This window comes from Rhinolophus sinicus, linkage group LG07 (genome assembly GCF_036562045.2).
Source record: "Rhinolophus sinicus isolate RSC01 linkage group LG07, ASM3656204v1, whole genome shotgun sequence".
Taxonomy (NCBI): Eukaryota; Metazoa; Chordata; class Mammalia; order Chiroptera; family Rhinolophidae; genus Rhinolophus; species Rhinolophus sinicus.
In genome coordinates, this window is record NC_133757.1 from 98,284,396 (window position 1) to 98,304,439 (window position 20,044).

At 38.3% G+C, this 20,044-nt stretch overlaps 1 protein-coding gene across 2 annotated transcripts in view; it reads right to left on the reverse strand.

The window, feature by feature from the left end:
* The window catches only part of MSRA (methionine sulfoxide reductase A), a 333,781-nt gene that overhangs the window by 93,568 nt on the left and 220,169 nt on the right, over positions 1 to 20,044 (reverse strand). For both annotated transcript variants that reach the window (XM_074338344.1, XM_074338345.1), the window contains exon 4: positions 17,172 to 17,276. In XM_074338344.1, coding sequence (XP_074194445.1) covers positions 17,172 to 17,276 — 105 coding nt within the window. The remainder of the gene's footprint in view (positions 1 to 17,171; positions 17,277 to 20,044) is intronic.

Sequence of the window (20,044 nt, forward strand, 5' to 3'; positions counted from 1 at the left end):
AATAATATTGTGATGACATAGTACAGAGTCAGGTGGTTGCTGGACTTATCATGGTGATCACTTCTTTACGTAAATAAATGTTGAATAACTATGGTGTACCCCTGAAACTAATATAATATTGCATGTTAGCTATATTTTAATAAAAATCTTTTTTTAAAAAAGAAAAAATACAGGGATTCAGAGGAAGGAGTGGGTAAGTTCACTTGAGCAGTGTGGGAGGGACCTACATCCTGCAAAATTGTCTAGAGGTAGTAACTCTTGTCTGAAAGAGCAGTGGATGGGCATGAGGGGTGAAAGACATCTCCAGGATGCCAAAGGTAAGGATCATGGAACAGCATGGCGCCTCAGGGACATGACAGAAACCTGTACCGTTGGCAAAAGCAGCAGCAGCTTTGTTAGCATCTTTTTCAAAACCCTGGAGTTTATCCTTTCCAGCAAGCTTGAAGCCCAGATGAGAAAACTAACATCCAGGAACTGCTGGAAATACAAGAAGTGGTCCTGCTAATCCATCAAATCACAAAATAGTAGGTATTCTTCACCCTCTTTGACACAAAGGAAGCTATGGATCAGAGACTTTAAGTGACCTGCCTGATGTCACATAGCAGGTGAACAGCCATCCTATGATGTAAACCTAGATCTACCCGACACCAAAGCTCTTTCTCCTTTCAAAACTGATACATAAGAAGTTAGAGCAAAACAATCAAAGACAACAGAACAAAGAGACCTGTAGGTGGCCTATCTGGTGGGGAGAGGAGTCTCAGAGTCACAGGCCCAGAAATAAGAACAAGCTTGGTACAGGCTGAAGAGAATGCGAAGAGACAAGACGGGATTCTGCCAAAGGGCCTGGAGGGAAATGAAGCTGGACACTTGATTATGAGGCCACATAGGTATCTTGACAGGACACACCAGGGACCAGAGATGTATGGAAAGATTGATTTCAAGGGAGCGACAGAATTCTGTGGAACCCTGGGTGGGCACAACCGTCAAAAATCCAAAACTCTTTCACACAGATTCAGCAAGTGTTACAAAGTTCACTGTGCCCATTTGGCTTTGGAAAAATCTAAGAGGATAAATTACGGACATTATTGGGCTGTCATCATGTCCCAGGAAAGCAACTAATGGGCTTTCTGTAGTTGGTGAAAAGAGAATAACTGGCTCAGAAACAATATCCTGTGCTTAAAATTCTTCCATAACACTCTCCAAACTGATTAATGAGGACTGGGATTTGGGGTATTCTGGAAAAGAACTGACCTCTTGGCACCTACCAACTGTTTGAGATTTCTCCATCCACCTTCTCCAAATAAGATTTGAAAAGGACAAACCATCCTGAGACTGCTCTAAGATTTCTTTCTCTCTCTGCAAAGCCAGAGAAATGGAGAAATGCTTAATCTATAATGAAGCAAAAAGATGGATGAATTATCATCTGCTCGACGGGCCTTCTAAACTTTAGCTCATCTTGGGTACCAGCCCTAGCCCTGCTTTAAACATTCTGACTGGAGTGATAAGACATACACTTGAACATGGGAATTGTAAAGGGAAGTTCACACTGTGAGTTGTTGTGAGGTGATGACTTTAAGAAATTTCACGAGCCACCAGCTGATAGTGAGCAAAAGGGTAAGAAAAGACATATTTCTAAGAGCCGGAAATTACTAATTCTGTGGTAGGAAACTTCAAAGGCGCAACCTCATTAGAGGACTATCCATGTTGGTGCGTAGACAGGGTGACGACCACCGGAATGAGTCCATATTCTTCTCCTCTACACACTGTTGCTAGGAAGAAATGGATCCTGACCGATAGACTGCTGCGTGAAGCAGAGAAATAGGCAAGTGCTTTGTCATGAGACAGTTCTGGATTCTAATTCCAGCTCTGCTGTTTATTAACTGTGCAACCTCAGCCATTACTAGACCTATCTGAGCTTCTGTTTCCTCAGTTGAGAAAATGTGGATGATGATACGTACATTACACGTTGTTAGGCATCTTACCTAGGAGGTCAGTAAACATATTTCCTGCCTCCCCTTGTGACAAGGTTGTCACCAGTTGAGACCCACTGGTATAAATTAATGAACGCTATCTTTTGATATCATTGCATATAAAGCCTATTATTGCATATAAGGCATATTCAGGCAGCTAAATGAAACAACACGTATGAAGTGAAAGTTCTAGGTTAGGTGGAAAACAATAGTTATTAAAGACTAGCAGAGGTCTTTACTATTTATATTTTCATTTGTATCCGTTAGTTTCAGGGGTTACCAATGTGGTTTCATTTTTTTTTATCTCCACATTCAAGAGAATGGAGATTTTTTTTTCTTTTTTGGTAAAATAGAATGTTAAGTTACGTATTGAAAGTCTAAAAAGAAGGGAAGAAGATATTACAGATTTTAAGTGAATAAGCACAAGTTGAAATCAATATGTATGCAGTTTGAAAGATACAGTTTTCAATGGTATGGAGAAAGCAAGAAAACTATTGTTTTCCTTCTTATTTAGCAGTTTGGGCAGGAAAACAAGAAGCATTAAAGTTGTCATCATATGTTTTCTGGTGACTACAGCATCTTACCATCTCTCTCAGAAAGTCTCATCTCTCAGATATTGGTACAGTCCTATTTTACAGTATCAATTAGGAATTTCAATCAGTTTAACAGAGAACAAAACTAAAAGTGACTTAAATGAGATAGAATTATATTTCTTTTTCACTTTAAGTGAAAGCTATTGAGATAGGTGTTCTAGGGCTGGTAGGGTGGCTCTGGGATCACCTGGGGCTCAGATTTCTTCTTTCTACTCAACTATTCTTAGCTTATGGCTCTCATTCTCAAGGACTTAAGATGTCTTCTGGTGCTACAGCCATTATGTCCAGGTTGCAGACTAGAAGAAGGAAAAATAGGGCACATCCCCTATCTTGAAAGAGGCTTCCCAGAACTTCCAGCCCACACATTCACTCATATCTCACTGGCCAGGACAAGTCACATGGCCACATGGCCAGACCTGCCCTGTCAGCAGTGTGGAGCAAGCCAAGGCAGAAGCACCTGAGGCCACAACCTTGCTCAGCTTCTTCCCCTTACTTCCCTCACTCCCTTACAGGTTCCTTCCTTTTTCTTCAATAAGTCACATGTACTGAATTCCTGTCTCAGGCTCTGTGACCAGGGAAACTAACTTAAGACATCAAGCTATTCATTCAACTAGTTTTGCTCTCACTCAAGCCCATCTCTAGTGCTTTTTCGTTTCCTACATTCTATCACTTTCATTGTTTAGGGGTCTGCATAAACTCCTACTAGGTATGTTTATTAATGTATTATTAGACAATCTTATTAAATTGCGATAAATTAAGGGATCAAACTTCTGTGGTCAGCATATGGCTTACATCCACATGAGGGATATGATTCTCAGCTAAAGACCACTGGCCTATGTGCTGCATTGGTCACACTCAGGACGGTATGTCTACCTTACATTACTTGCTTCTCTTTGTGAGATCAGCATAAGGAAAGGCTTAGCTGCTATTAACTTTATTTATTAGATTTTGAACACTCCCACTTGCTTCTTCAAAATTTATCTCAATGAAAATGAAGCAACCAATGAATGACTCATAATTTCAAATATCCTACCATGTTTCCCTGAAAATAAGACCTAGCCGGACCATCAGCACTAATGCATCTTTTGGAGCAAAAATTAATAGAAGCCCCAGTCTTATTTTACTATAATATAAGGCTGGGTCTTATATAACATAATGTAATATAAGACCGGGACTTATATTAATTTTCGTTCCAAAAGACGCATTAGAGTTGATGGTCCAGCTAGGTCTTATTTTCAGGGAAACACAGTGGGCACATAAACTGAGTTAATCCCTCTATTCCTTGTTTCTTAAACTGACCCAGCTTCCACACAGATGGCACAAAGAGGCCACATGTGTGCTGTGGTGGCACAGGAAGACCACCCTGGATGACTGGCATTAGTGGAACAGCTTACACAAGAGCCACTTCAAAGATGGCCTCCTGCCTTCTGTTGGAAAATAGGGCTTCTGTGGGAAAAACATTACAGGGTACTGACGTCCTCCAACAGGAAATGAGCCTGCATCCCTCACAGCGATAGACAGCCCTTCTCATCATCAGCCACGTGACCCTTCCTGGCACACCTGGCCTGTAAGTCAGGTGTTTGAGACAAACCTCATTAATGTGGATCTCACTTTACCTGACTGAAACATTCATCCTATCAATTTTAACTGACATCTCATTTTAAATTTAAAACACTTAACAAGTGGATGGATAGCCCTAGTTTTATTACAAGAAAAGAAGAAAGGGAGGGAGGAAGGAAGGAGATATATGTTATCTACTTCTTCAACTACCTGTTGTCTTCCTATGGAGTGTGAAAATAACTCTCAAGGAAAAATAAATGGGTGGAGAAACTATGATGAGTGGTCCCCTATGAAACTGGCTATTCAGATTTAACAGAGCAGTAATGGCCCATTTCAACCTCTGGCTAAGAAGAATGTAAGCCACACCAGTTAAGGAAAACTAAGTGATCTTTTTCACTTCTCATGTCTTCTGAACATTACACATAATATTACAAGGTGTGACCAAAAGATATGGTGAATGTTTAAATAAAAAAATGTATTACAGTAACAGACACATTGCCATTAATCCCCCTCCAAATACCTCCCCTCGCTTCAAACACACTTATCCCATTGTTCTCGCCACTTTCTGAAGCAGCTCTGGAAGTTCCTCTTTCGTGAGTGTCTTTACTTCATCCTCCATTATGACAACGCACCGTGTTACACATCATTTCTCGTATGGCAATTTCTGTCAAATAAAAACATTACAGTGTGTCCTCATCCACCTTATTCACCGGCTCTGGCACCATGAGACTTCTGGCTCTTCCCCAAAGTCAAAATGACCATGAAAGGAAAGCATTTTGAATTGATTCAGGACATTGAGGCAGCCATGACAGTGGAACTAAAGACACTCACAAAAGAGGACTTCCAGAACTGCTTCAGGAAATGGCAAGAACGATGGGATAAGTATGTTCAAAACGAGGAGGTGTTTTTTTATTAGTTTCAGGTGTACAAAACAATGTAATAGTTAGACATTTACACCCCTCATAAAGTGATAATCCCTCTCCCCCAGTCTACTACCCCTCTGACATCGTATATAGCTGTTCCAATTCCATTGATTCTATTTGAGAGCAGGTGTATTTTGTGGGGGATTAATGGCAATGTGTCTTTTACTGTAATAAAAATTGTTAATTTAAACATTCACTGTATTTTTTTATTATACCTCATATTCACACTTTTCCCAGTTAGTTACAATTACACATATACTACATGCCTATTAAACTAAACATACCTTAACTACAAATGTAATTACTATTTATTCAAGTGATCAACAAAATGGCTAATGATTCTACAGTCCTTACTGTGCCACTGTATTTTATTATGTTATTTATCCAATTCTCCAACTACATAGAGTATTATTACCAACCCATTTTTTTTTTTAAAGATAGTCGACTGATACTCAGAGAGAGGTTGAATATTTGCCCAAAGCGAGTGCTGGATCTGGAACTAGCTCATGCCCTTAACTACTACTATCCCAATTTGTAAATAATACATCATTTAAGGAAAAAAATGAAGTAGAATATGGTGAACTATGAAAGATATTGTGTGGCTCTCTTCAAAAACTAAATGCCCTATGTTCCCTATCATTTTCACAATGTTCCTTCTATTTTTTAATACAATGCATCTCAAGAAAGATAAGATAGCTATATAACACAGGTGTCAAATAGTCACTCTGTACCTAAAAGGAAGGTTTGATTTTCAGCAATGAGAAAACATTACTTCTATAATCATAAACAATTTTGAAAAGATGTGGTGATTTCTTCCTAAAAGGTAAAAAGTCTTAGTATAGATTTTGCTTCTATAAAAGAGAAATTATATTTATGGCTGGCCAAAGGAAATATTTTATTATTACATCTTTCTTTGAATGGGACTCCATATCTGTTTATGCTACAGATTTCCAAATTTGACCAAACAATGAGTTTTAAAATTTTCAAATTATCATAAAAATATATAAGAAAACTTTCAAAATATAAAAATTTCTATGTCTCTATTTCTTATCCAGATCTTAAAGTTCTGTAGCAATGAGTCAGCCAGAGTACTCCATGACAGAACATCAGACATGCAAATGATATTTATAAGATGTTTACATTCAAATCCATACCGAGCACACATGTGCACACACATTTGCAAAGCTAGTCCCTTATGATGGACATGGCTACCAGGGTAGCAATCAACATATTAACCTTTGTATTTTCTAGATTTGACTACAGAAAGATACATACATGTACAAAAGTACATAAAACAAATCACAGTTTATTGAAGTGTTCACAGTAATATTAGTATATTATACATATGCTGCTACGGTGTTTCCCCGAAAATAAGACCTAGCTGGACCATCAGCTCTAATGCGTCTTTTGGAGCAAAAATTAACATAAGACCTGGTCTTATTTTAATATAATATAAGACCGGGTATAATATAATATAATATAATATAATATAATATAATATAATATAATATAATATAATATAATATAATACCGGTCTTATATTAATTTTTGCTCCAAAAGATGCATTAGAGCTGATGTTCCAGCTAGGTCTTATTTTCAGGGAAACACGGTACATATATTATTAAATTATTTATCATAAAGGGAACCCTCATCTAACCGCCACTTATGTCAAAACATGGTGCCATGCCAGCACCAGCACCCCTGAAAGCCTCCGTTGTGTCCCTACAGATGACAGTATCCCCCTGCCAACGCCTGATTTTTGTCACAAGAATTTCCTTGGTACATAGACATACCTAGAAAAAAAATGCAGTTTAGTTTTGTCTGTTTTTGAACTTTATATACTTAAAGTTATATTTATTATATATAAAATTATATTTATACATAAAGTATATATATATATAATATAATATTATATTTTATTTAAATATGTTTATATTTATTTATTAGACCACATTGTTTCCCCAGATCACTGAAATGCCAAGTGTGTTGCCTGTCATATCTATATGTGTGTGGGTCTGTTTCTGGAATCCCCAGTTCTCTTGCATTGGTTTAGACGTCTGCCCTTACATCAAATTCACACTGTTTGAATAAATAACTGTTGCTTTATAACAAATACTGAGATCCAGAAGAATAAATCCTCCCATTCTCTTGTTCTTATCCAAAAGCGTCTTCGCTTTTCTTGAACATATGCATTTCCATATAAATACCAGAATCCGGTTTGAAGATGCACAAAAATAACAACAAAAACTGTTGAGATTCATGCAAACTGTTCATTCATTCACTTGGGTTTGTACTGAATTTATAAACAATTTGGAGAGAATTGATATCTTCACAAACCATAAGCAAGACCCAGTAGTGGGCCTTCCAGCTGCCCAACCACTAAGCCAATGACACTTTTTTTTTAGTTTTGGTAGCATTCTACTTCAAGGTACCAATTCCTGGTAAATAAATAAATCCTGAAATTCCAGCGCCTTAACTTACTAGAAGTTTATTTCTTGATCATGCAAAGTCCCATTAATAAAAAGGAACTTGGAATAGTTCTGTTTTATGAACTCTTCAGAGGCCTAGACTCATAGACATTAACGATCTTCAAGATGTTACTAAGGTTTCCCTTGGTGCCCACATTCAGCTGGCAGACAGGTGAAGAGAGGAGTTCAAAGACCATGCAGGAGGTGTTTATGAGCCAGGCCTGGAAGTGGCACACGTCATTTCTGCCCACATTCCATTGGCCTTCTGTCATGTGGCCACCACAAGGGAGGATGGAAAGTGTTGCCCAAGTGAGACAAGCAGGTATCTGCCACATTTTTCAATCATTAATATATTTTGTTTCTTTCCTTGACTTACTGCATGAGTCAGGACCCCAAGTACAATGCTAATTAGAAGTTGTAATGGCATCAATGTTTCAATGTTAAGAATGATGTTTTCTGTAGGCTTTTGCTCACATGCTTCATCAGATTAAGAAAGTGATTCATATATATCTATATGTATAGATAGATATCTAGATATATACAGGATTGCATTAAATAACTTTCTTGTATCTATTTGATAATCGTATGATTTTTTTCTTTTAATCTGCTAATGTGGTGAATTACATTGTTTGATATTAAAATGCTAAACCAAGCTTGCTTTCCTTGCAGGAACTTAAATTGGTCATGATGTATTATACTTCCTATATATTACTAAATTCAGCTTGCTAATACTTTAAGATTTCTGCATATATGTTCATGAGTAAGGTTGAACACAATTTTCCTAACATGGTCAGGTTTTAATATTATGTAAGATTATGTAAGAATCACAAAATGAATTGTATCTTTCTTTAATCTCTGGAAGAGTTTGTGGAAGACTGAGATTATTTCCTCCTTAAATGTTGGTAGAAGTCACTAATGAAGCCATCTGAATTTAGTGGGGTTTTTTTATGAGAGGATTTTTCAATATTGATTTAATGTCTAATGATATAGGCCTATTCAGTTTTGTTAAAGTTATATTTTTAAGGAATTTGTTTTAATCTAACTTTTCAAACATATTGACATAAAGTTGTTTATCTGTAGTGATATCCCATTTTTTAATTCCTGATATTGCATATTTGTGCCTTCTCATTTTTTCCTTGATCAGCTCGCAAAAGTTTTATTAATTTTATTAGCTATTTTGAAATATCAACTTTTGGCTTCATTGATATTCTCTACTATACATTTACTTTCCATGTCATTTATTTTTGCTCTTTATTATTTTTTCCTTCTTCATTGTTTGCTTTATTTTGTTGTTGATTTTCTAAGTTCTTGAGATAGATGCCTGGCTCAGTCTTTCTCCTCTTCTAATATATAAATTTAAGGCTCTATATTTCCCTCTAAGAACTGCTTTAGATAGCTATGCCCTATAAGTTTTGATGTGTAGCATTTTCATTACCAGTCAGTTCAAAATATTTTCTAATTTCCATATTGACTTATCTTTGATCCATAAGATATTTAGAAAATTTCTTATTTTCTAATATAGGAGGATTTTCTATGTATCTTTTTTTATTGCATAATTTCATTATTATACATAATTGGAGATGTGTGTGGTACCAAACCCTTAAACCCTTATAGCACTTTCCTTAGAGGAAAAATGTTAAATATAAGCTCTATAGTATTATGAGAAAGAGATTTGAAAGTGCAAATAGCACATTTGCAAATACCAAAGATACTATATGCAATATTAGCATAATTGTATTCTGGTAAGAGAAACATAATTCCTATGATTTTAGTCCCTTTGCAACATATTGAGACATTATGACCTAGTATCTATTCCATGTGTGATTAAGAAGGTCTAAGGTACCGTGTTTAAAATATGTCCATTAGGTCAAGTGCTTTAATTGTGTTGATCATGCCCTCTATATCCTCTATATATCTATATATAATAAGGCCCCCAAAACTCAACTTTTCTGGGATTGGCAAATTCCCTACAATAGTCCTCTGCTTACCTATCTGGTAAATTTTACCTGGTAATTCCTAATCATTTTGTCAGCTCTTTGATGTGACACTTTTAATATATTTGTATATTTTATCAAACATTTTGGGTTGCTTTTGATGAGAAAGTTGATCTGAATAACCTAGCCTGCCATGTCCAGCACCTGGAAATTCTAGTTCTTGCCGATGTTATCAGCTCTGATTTTGCTCTTATCTATTTTAACACTCTTTCATATGAAGTAATGTAAGTCTTCTGACTTCATTTCCTTTTATTGATTTTATATCATCTTAGCAATGTATTCATATTTTAAACAACCTAACCATTTCCACCTAAAATATGTGGAATTCTTCCTGGACAAAAGTTTTCAAAAGCCTATTTGAACTTCTTCATCTTGCAAATCCTTAGCAGGATTATAAAATTGTAATGGGTATTACAAGGAGCCCATGAGGACAGAAACTCTTCACTGGATTATGTGCTACTGTTTCCAGTCATGGGCTGTTGAGTTTTCTGTTGACTGACAGCATTGTGTAATAATTTGGGACAATGTACCATAGATGGAAAGAATACAAGGTTTGAAATTGTGCCCGTAGGTCCAAATCCCAGCTCTATCCTATAATGTACTAACTGGCTCATGGCAAATCACTTTACCTCTCTGGGCTTGTTTGTTCATCTGTAAAATGGGTCTAAGACCCCAACTCACAGGTTACATGCATGTAAGCACCTAGCACCATGCCCAGCCCAGAGAAAACACCCAGTAGAAGTCTTTCATTCAGTTTGGAGACACCATGTCCTTAAACCCGTATAGAACTAGAAAGGCAAAGGAAAAATGTTAAATATAAGCTCTATAGTATTATATGAGAGAGAGATTTGAAAGTGCAAATAGCACATTTGCAAATAGCAAAGATACTATGTACACGTATGATAATGTTATACAAGGAAAAGTGCAACTGAAAGAACAATTAATAAAGAAAAATATCAGTTAAATTCTTTGTTTCACTTTTTTTTTTCTTTTCTGAAATTCTTAAAAGAATGGAGTCCCTTTCAGAATTCATAATGCTGGGTTTGGGTCGTTTTTGCATTTTATATGTGTGCAGCTGTTGCTCTACTCTAAGTATGCACATCTGCTCATTAGCAATACAATATAATTTCCACTGTCTAATTATTTGCAGATGATTCCTTGTACATGGTCTAAAATTAAAAAAGATAGTCCTTCAAAACTGGTGACTTATTTAAAACAACTAACTTAAAAGGGTCAGTGCAAGAAAGTTCAGCTATTAATTCGGCAAGTTCAAATATATGAACACCACATGTAATTGCCAGCTTGATGAGAAACAGAAGGAAAATAGGATTTTTCCCTCTCCATTTAATGTATCCCAGTAGATAGCAGGGTGGGACTTGCTCCTTCACCGTGCACCTGAAAAGAGGTTATGGAACAAACCTGCTCAAGATGGAATGGACCAACCCACCCCCGATTCTCTGGGGGGAGGGGTGGCACCTGGGAATAACCTGCAATGCTTCACGGCGAGTGGGAGATGTGGGATCAAAAGGCACGGAATGGAGAAGAGCCCCGGGGGTCTCTAGTTCCAACCATGGCTGTGGAGCTGCATTCATCCCCTACTCATGGCTCTGAAGGCTAAGGCAGCAGGCCAGGTCTGTGCTCCTGGGGCCCCATGACACCTAACACCACAGGTAGTGTGGCCCAATGGGGCAAGCCAGATGAAGCTTTCTGAGGACAACTGGGAGCTCACTGTGGGAGGGCGGTGTGGAAGGGAAAGGGCTGTTGACTGAAAATAAAAGGTATGAACCAAGTATAGGAAATGATCAGCAGTATTCAGAACACTTACTGGGGAAAAATGATAGAGAAGAAGTGGAGAAATACTGGGGCTCAAGCAAGGCAATCAAACAGGAGCCGGTGACATGGCTCTTACACAGGCAGTGAGTGCAGTGGCTGTTACATATGGCATGCTTACTTTCCGCCCAACACTGGGCTCTGCCCAGCAAACTATATCCACTCAGATTTGATCTGGTTTTTGATGATTGTGGTGTCAGCAGCAAAGTTAAGGAGGCTTCTATCCACCAGCCTCACCACCACCACCACCAGTAACAGTTGCAGGATGATAACATAAACAATGCTGAAATCATTCCAATTAAGAGCAAGTACAAAAGAAACTCTATGGAAAGAAAACCCACACGTTAGTAGATGAAAAGTAAATATTTTCCCACAGAAATCAAGGGCAGTGTGGATACAAAATAAATCAATAAATCTGGGGAAATCGTATTGTTGCATTGAGAAGACTATAACAATGCCTGTCATTTGCAAGGTACTTAACCATTTTCGAGCTATTGTCACATTATTTCACTTAATTCTTATGATAGCCCATGAAGTAAACCGTACAGACATTATTATCCCATTTTCTTAGATGAGAAAACAGAGTTTCAGAACGAGTTAAGTGTCTTAGCCAAGGTTATGATGTGGTTGGGAAGAGGTCCCACTGGGGCCTGAACCCAAATCTAAATCGCAGGCTCTGCCATGTTGGCTGGAGAAAACTGGGGTAGTTTGGGAACTACATGATCAGGAATGGGCTTCAGTGTACCCTTGGAAGCCTGGCAGAACTTTATTCGTCCCACGAGTAAGACAGAAAGCCAGGATAGGGCATAATAGCTTAAACAGTGGTATCTGAATGCTTCGGCAAACGTACAGGTTTTGTGGTAATTGGTAAATTAAGAGAAAATTGACTATCCCATTTACCGGCCAAATGTATAATGATGCTATTAGGTCTGTTACTTCACCTGACACTAATCCATTGAGCGGCACTCTCTCAGAACTCACTGCATATTGGCTGTGGCATAACAGGTGTCTGGTCCCACCTACATCTGTAAAAGCTTCACACTGTCTAATAGTTCTCTTACCCTTCAAAATGGTGGACCATGGCGACTTCCTCCTTTCCATTACGTACCAAGAGCTGCCCTCAATACCTCGAAACAGTGAAGGACATGCAGGATTTTTATCTGTCTGGCCTATGCTGTGAAGATCTGATTTAACTGAAAGGGGACTTTATAGCTTCAATCCTTGCTGCTTCTACTATAGTGCACCTTTGACGTTAGCAAGAATCCCCACATTTGCAGAATCATTTTAGGATACTGGTCCTCCCACAAAATGAAGTAAATTACAACTAAAACACTTAAGTGGCCCCTTCAAATCCTTGATGACTTTATAAACAAGGTACTAAAGTTTTTCAACGTTAGTACTAATTCAATATATTTTAATTAAAATACATTTCTCGTGAGTCATACTTTTGCTAAGAATCATGTGTTTCCTGGGCATCTCTTCACCTCAAAGGTCAATGCCTTCTCAACGTTTACTCAATTTTTGTCTTTTTGCAGCAGTTCAGGTACAGGCAAGAGCATTCCTCAAGCAGTTTTTACGAATCACTTACTCTTGTCTCTGAAAAAAAAACCTAGAATGGGCTATTGCTTCACAGAGTTCAGAGGCTCCACCAAAATCAACATGCTGCTGTCTTCTGAAATATCCATTTTCTAAGTAAGAGCAATCAGTCCTATGTGCCTCTACTTCCATCATCTGCTCTATTAGGTTCTTTTCTGGGCCACTTTTCACTGGGAAATGGGACCCGAGTTACTATGTGACTCCAAGTAGAGAATTAAGACGCTGTCATCAGATGGCCAAGTTCACCTGAGCCTAGCTGTCTCCTGCTGCACGCCCCTCCTGCAGGGGGTGGGCTTCAAATTATTACCTCAGAAAAATTACAGGTGATTACATGTTTCAGACCTTCAGGATTCCCCGGGACTATACATCCATTGATACCAGAGTCCTTGTGAACTTAATTTTTTTTTTATTATTTTAATGTTCCAGTATGAACATATACTTGTTTTAATGATTTCAGGTTAATATTTTGGCCTGTGGTCTTATACACATTTATCTAAATGTTCATTTAGTCTCGGTACTTTTGGGATTAAACTATTTTCTTCCTCTAGCAATGTATTTTCCCTGTGCGTTAACCAAGAGGTTGGACAACTGCTACTTATTCGAGACTACTTAGTGATTTAGCACAACTCAGTAGAGCACCTGGCAAACAGTAGAAACAAGATATCTGCCATTAATAAATGATTGTCTTTTATAGTAGTTTAGGAATGTTGAGACGTGATCTGATATATTCTCAGGCCATATATCCCAAATCTTAAATCACAATTCTGAATTCTGAATTATCAAGCAACACTCTAAGCAAACCACCACGAAGCCTTGAAAAAACTGTATTTAGTGTCCTCCATTCCCTGTCTGCGTCAGTGATAACACTATTAACCAAGTGCTTCAGACCTCTGGTTTGTAGAGCCAAGTGAACACGGTTAACTAACAGCTCTGAATATAATGAGCACAATGATTGTTCAAGTTGAATAAATAGATTAGTCAGGATTTTTGTTGTTGTTACAAATAACAGAAATCCAACAAACTAGCTGAAGTTAAAACAAAAAAAAAAGAGGTGGACACCTAGTAGTTCTCATTGCTTAGAAAGCTATAAGGAGAGCTCTCACAATTGTAGGAAGAGCTGTAGGGACAAGAACCTCAGAGTCTCCTGTAGGTTCTCTCTTCCCGTCTCTCATCTCTCAGTGTCTCTACTCATCTTCTTCCGTTGCATCTCCTATGAACAGGCTCTTTCCACATGCAGAGCACGGTGACCTTGGCATCGCCAGCAAAGTGAAAACACTTTTTTCTCTCATACAACAGTTCTAGGGAAGGACTCTCATTGGTCCTGCATGGGTCACATGCCTATTTTTTGGATCAAACATTGTCAACAACAGGAAAAGATACTGTGATTGGCCAGGTCTGGATCATGTGATCACTCCTTTGGCTCTATTTCCAGAAGGCTCATGGGAAACCCTACAAGGCAGAAAAATATTGTTACCGTGCCCATTACACTGAACTATCCAAAAATTAATTCTAATAATAATGTGGAAAAATCAGATATCTTGTGATTTAATACGTGTGACTGTATATATTGCATCAAGCACCGTTCTAAGCAGGAAAACATACATGTGAAAGGGAAGAAAAACTCTCCTCTTACATGTGTAATTTGGCCAAATGTCAGTGTAAAAAACATGTTGCTCAACAGTCAAAATCCCATTGTCCACAGACCCCATCATTAGCAGTTTCATGGTTTGATTTATAGACTTGAAGCTGAAGCTTAACCAGATGACCTCTAGAGTCTCTTCCAGTCTATGAGTCTCTGAACCCCATTAGAATAAAAGCACCTCTGGAAGAATAGTATACCAACCTATTATATTATTGGGCAGGGCTAACTTGTATCCCCCCACTACTCCCAATTCATATGTTGAAGTCCTAACTGCCAGTACCTCAGAATGTAACTTTATTTGGAGAGAGAGTCTTTAAAGATGAAGACGATGTCATTTGGGCGGACCCTGATTCCACCTGACTGGTGCTCTCATAAGAAGAGGTGATTTGGACACAGATGCACGCAGAAGGAAGATGTGGGAAGACACAGGGAAAAGACAGCCTTCTACAAGCCAGGTCAACACCAGCCTGGTCACCACCTTCATCTCAGATTTCCACCCTCCAGAACTACGAGAAAATAAGTTTCTGTTGTTTAAACCACCAGTCTTTGGTATTTTGTTATCGTAGCCCTGGCAAAAGACTACAGATAGTAAACCAAGAATGTCAAAAAGGAACAAGGCAAACTTGATATGTGGGATGGGGAAACCGAGAAATTCTTTTAAGGTTCTTTTAAAGGTAGAATTCCCCGAGATTCAGGGTCCAGTACTAGTGACCTAATTAACTGACGTGTGCTGGCAAAGATGTGATCAAATGGGTAAGATGCTAAGAGAAGGAAGGAGAGAAAAGTGGATAACAGACTTCACCGTTTTCCAAATATTACCAGGGTTAATTAAGCATAAGGTGATTCTATCAGGAAAGGGCATCATGGCTGCCTGGCAAAGGCCACATAGCCAACTCTGTGGGCCTGTGGGAGCCTGTATCCTACATGACGGCAGGCTTCCTGATATGAGTCTCCACTGGGAATTTTGGAGCTCTCAGTATCCTGCCCCGACCCTTGCCTTTGAGAGGCAAATGGCTGAATGGCTGCTCCATCTGCATCCAAGGCTTACCAGCATGAGTTCCTGGCCCTCACTACCTTTATTTATGATGCTCACCAGTCAGAGCTTCCCGCTGAGACAAGCTTAGCTAAGCCTTTAGGCCTGCTGTTCTCATATGATGAGACAGAACAGTAGTCCAAACTCTGGCAACACCTGAACTTCTGATTATATTAGGTCGGTGGAAAAGTAATTGCGGTTTAAAAGGTTAAAAATAACTGCAAAAACCACAATGACTTTTGCACCAACCTAACAGTATTCTAGCCCTACCAGTCCTCTACCGTCCCTGTCCTATACTTCACTGCCCTTCCACCAGGGACTCATCCTCGTATGTCCAATCAGACTTCACTACCATGGGAAGCCTGCTCCTGGACTCCTTCTTGACCTTCACCCACAGTGGTGGATTTACCTGGATGCTGGGCCTGCCTTACCCTGGCTCATTTATCATTTTGTGACTCTTGCCTTTGGCTCTGACTTTTGCTCTCTGGCATGTCACCCTGTATTGGGTGGTTCTCAGACGCAGAACTTAGGGCCCATCAACCTGTGCTGCTGGAATCAAACTAAGGTTCCACCACAAAACACAATGCACATTTGGAACAACACATCCCTTCATCAGGAGACAGCCAATACAGCATACCTGCTACCCAAAACCCTGACACCAAAAGGAAACTATTTTTGTTAAATAGACTGATTGCCAAATGAACAGGGTTTGTGAAAATCGCATCTGTGATACAGGACTTTTCCGTTCATAACCGTCATAATAGCAGATCCTCACATTGGCAAAGCAGCTAAGGCTGTTAGGCTGCAATCAGGAAATTGCTCCATTATTGAATATTACAATGGTATCTGCCAACATAGGATTTTTGCTTGTGTGTGCATGCAAATAAAATTTCTGGCCACTATTGTTTATAGCCCAAATATAGTAATATCTCCATATAACAAATTCCACAGAAGAGAAATGAAATATTTAAATAATGCAAGCAAATTCACCTAAGTCCACATATACTTCTAGAAGAGCATGACCTGTAATAAAGGGTTAACAACAACAGCAAAAAATAACCCAAGCATTTTGGACCCACTGAATACTGCATTTTACCTTTATGTTCTTTTTTTTTTTAATCACCTACCGACATTTAAAAGAAAAAAAAACCTGATAATGTCAGAAGATGAGAAAGGCTAAATTCAGGGAAATAAAGGAACCATAAATCAGGAAAACTTTGGAACTGCTAGAAAGACACTTTAATTTTGTAGACAAAAGACTGCATTAAGGAGGAATAATGCAATAATCAAAGGTGAACGAATCTCTATTGTCTGGCGTCTTTCTCTGTGGGAATTTTCCCACCCCAGACAGCTGTAAAGGGGGGAGGGGTGCCGATGGTGGCTGTGCCTTTATTCTCTCACCCTTTTTCTCCCCAGCCCCTCCTCTTCTCCGTCAATAAATGTCTGCAATCATATTCTTGAGCTCCTGTGTGATTTCAAGGTTCATCTCTTCCATGCAGCTCAAACACTAATTATCCCAGCTGTAATTAGTAAGATAATTAAATACTGGCTCCCTCATCTACCTTGGGTCGGGTCATGATTCTCCCAGAAGACCTTGAGCAGTTCTTCAAAGCTGATGTGTTCTGGCTGGTACACCACTCGAACTACTTCTGCATGGCCCGTTTTTCCTTGAAAGAAACAGAACCAAAATTTACAACCAAAATTTATTGACAATATCAATTTATTACAAGTTATTTGTGGGTTTTTTTTTAAAAAAACACACGTACACCTGAAATCTATGTAATTTTACTAACAATTGTCACCCCAATAAATTAAAACACACACACACACACACACACACACAACAAAACAAAACACTAGACCAAGGCTAAAATTCTTCCCACTAAAGGGTGAGAACATAACTGTCCTTTAGCTAATGGTTTCATTCTAAGTCTCTGTCACTGGTTCTTTTTCCATACAATCAGTTGTCCTCTAGCAAGCTTCCTGAGGATGATAATGCCTCCATCGTGCTCTAATTTTTTTTTCAATTTCATGAGAAAACAAACTCAGGTTTTCGTTTTTCCAACCTCACTGTATGAATCATTATGGATCTACTCTGATACAGTGCTCAAGATTTGAAACTCTGCAAAGGGGAGTGAAACAATTTATTTTTATCATCTCCCCATGCTATATGTAGTAAGCTCGGCTGCAGTACAGAGTGAGATGGTGCCAGATAGAGAAATCTGTAAAAAGCAGGCTTATAACTTGTTCACATTAGATACATTCCTTAACGGAGGGACAATTTGCTGCACTGTTAACACCCAAGCAAGGGTCAGGTTGAGACACCCAGGGGGGCAATAAGTGCTTTCCCGGCCTAATTTGTCTCTGTGGTAAACAACTACTGTAGCAAATGTCTCTCTCTAGCACCCGTACCCATTCTTAACGGTGTCGCCCACGTTTCTGTGGATCAGCAAAGTACGTATCTGCAGTACCATGTGTACCTGTGGGATTCATGGCCTTCCTTCCTTTACAGTGTTAGCGCACAGTAAATAACAGACACCTCCACACTAATATCGTCTCCATATTTAAATTTGTTTTCCATCTCTTTTCGGTCACCTATGTGTAGGAAAGAATTTAGCCTTGCCCAAAGAGATATGTGGCCTTTGTTTTGGTCTCTGGAAGGAAATCTGTATCATATCTGATCAGAGTGTCCTTCTTTAGGCTGAGGCTGGCCACACCAACAGTCTTAGAGTAGGGCTGGCCGTACCCAACAGAGATAGCTCAGGGCCGGCTATGCCGGAAAGACCAACCATGTGACTAAGAGTGGGGGCTTTGGTAACATAGTTGTCCTAAAGACTAAGTTCAACACTATGGACCATCAACCAATCACACCTATGTAATGAAGCCCCAATGAAAACTCTAGATACCAAGGTTTGGAGAAACCTCATGGTTGGCAATACTCTTTGCATATTGTCACATATGGATGTCACGAGGGTAACTCATCCTGACTGCATGAGAGATGACACAGAAGCGTTGCCTTAGAACCATTTCAGATTCTGCTCTATGTGTCTCTTCCTTGGACTGATTTTGAACCTTACCCTTTCCCTGTAATAAACTATGCGGATAACAGCTCTCGCCGAGTTCTGTGAGTCCTTCTAGCAAATTATCAAACTTCACAGTGGTTTTGGGAATGCCTTGAGTTTGCACCTTAAGTTGCAAAAGTGTTTTCCCGTCTGTTGGTAATCTCACCTCAATTCTCACAACTACCCAATGGTGTAGGCAGGGAAGGTAGAAATCCCTATTTTTTCAAATAGGAAAACTGAGATACATATTTAAATTTGCCCAAGGTTGCATAGCTACTAAATTTCTGGACCATAACTTGAAAAACTACCTCCAGACTTCTTGTCCAGTATTCTGTCTAATACATCACAGCAATAAGAACATGAAGAACCCAGAACAGGAAAGAAATCTAGTCACTACCTTTAATCTTTTGTTAATATTTAAAGTTATTTCTGATGTTAGAAATAATAATTTGCAAACAATATGAAGCTTTAAAAATGTGCAGACGTATAACAAAGAAAATAAAAGTCACCTATACTCCTACCACATAAGTACTATCAATGATTTTTTACCCATCTCTTTCTGGATAGGTACAAGATACACACACACACACACAACACATATCACCACATAGACTTGTTTTATTTTAATCAATACATCACGCTTGTTCCAGTTTCCAGCATATTGTATTTCCTCATATCACTGCAATTTTTTTTTAAATACCATTTATAATGACCATATACCATTGCAAAGATGTTTGTACTATTACTTATTCAATGGTTCCCTGTCATTGGGCATTTAAAATGAATCCTATTTTTATCCATGAATGTAAATATTGTTTTCTCATTTCTGAGGCTGCCTCAAGCTATAGTTATATAAGAGGCATTTCTAAATCAATGTTTATAAATATTTTTAAGTTTCCTGATACCTAGTGCTGAATTGCTACTCAGTAAAGTTGACCTGATTTTCTCCCCCATGGGCAGTATAATTGAGGGCCACCCTCAGTCTGGCCCTAAACATTTTACACAATTGTCATATGTTTTTCATCATTACCAATTAATAGCTGGAATACAGTACTCTATAATTTTATTTTCAATGAATTTAATTATTAGTGAGTAAAAAAAAGTCATGTTTACTAATAATTTTAATTTCTTATGTGCTCTAATTTTTGTGGTGTCCTTTTTATATTGGGTAATTACTATCGTATTAATATTATTAATTGGTCAGTCTACAAAATTTTAATTCAAATACAACAGTTACATGAGTTAAGCATCTAAGCAGATATCATACTAACAGACATGGAAAGAATGATGGGGAAATTAATAGGAAGAAGACATACCAGGTATAATCACGTTATTATAAAACGATTTTTGATGTACTTTAAAAAATTACTGTT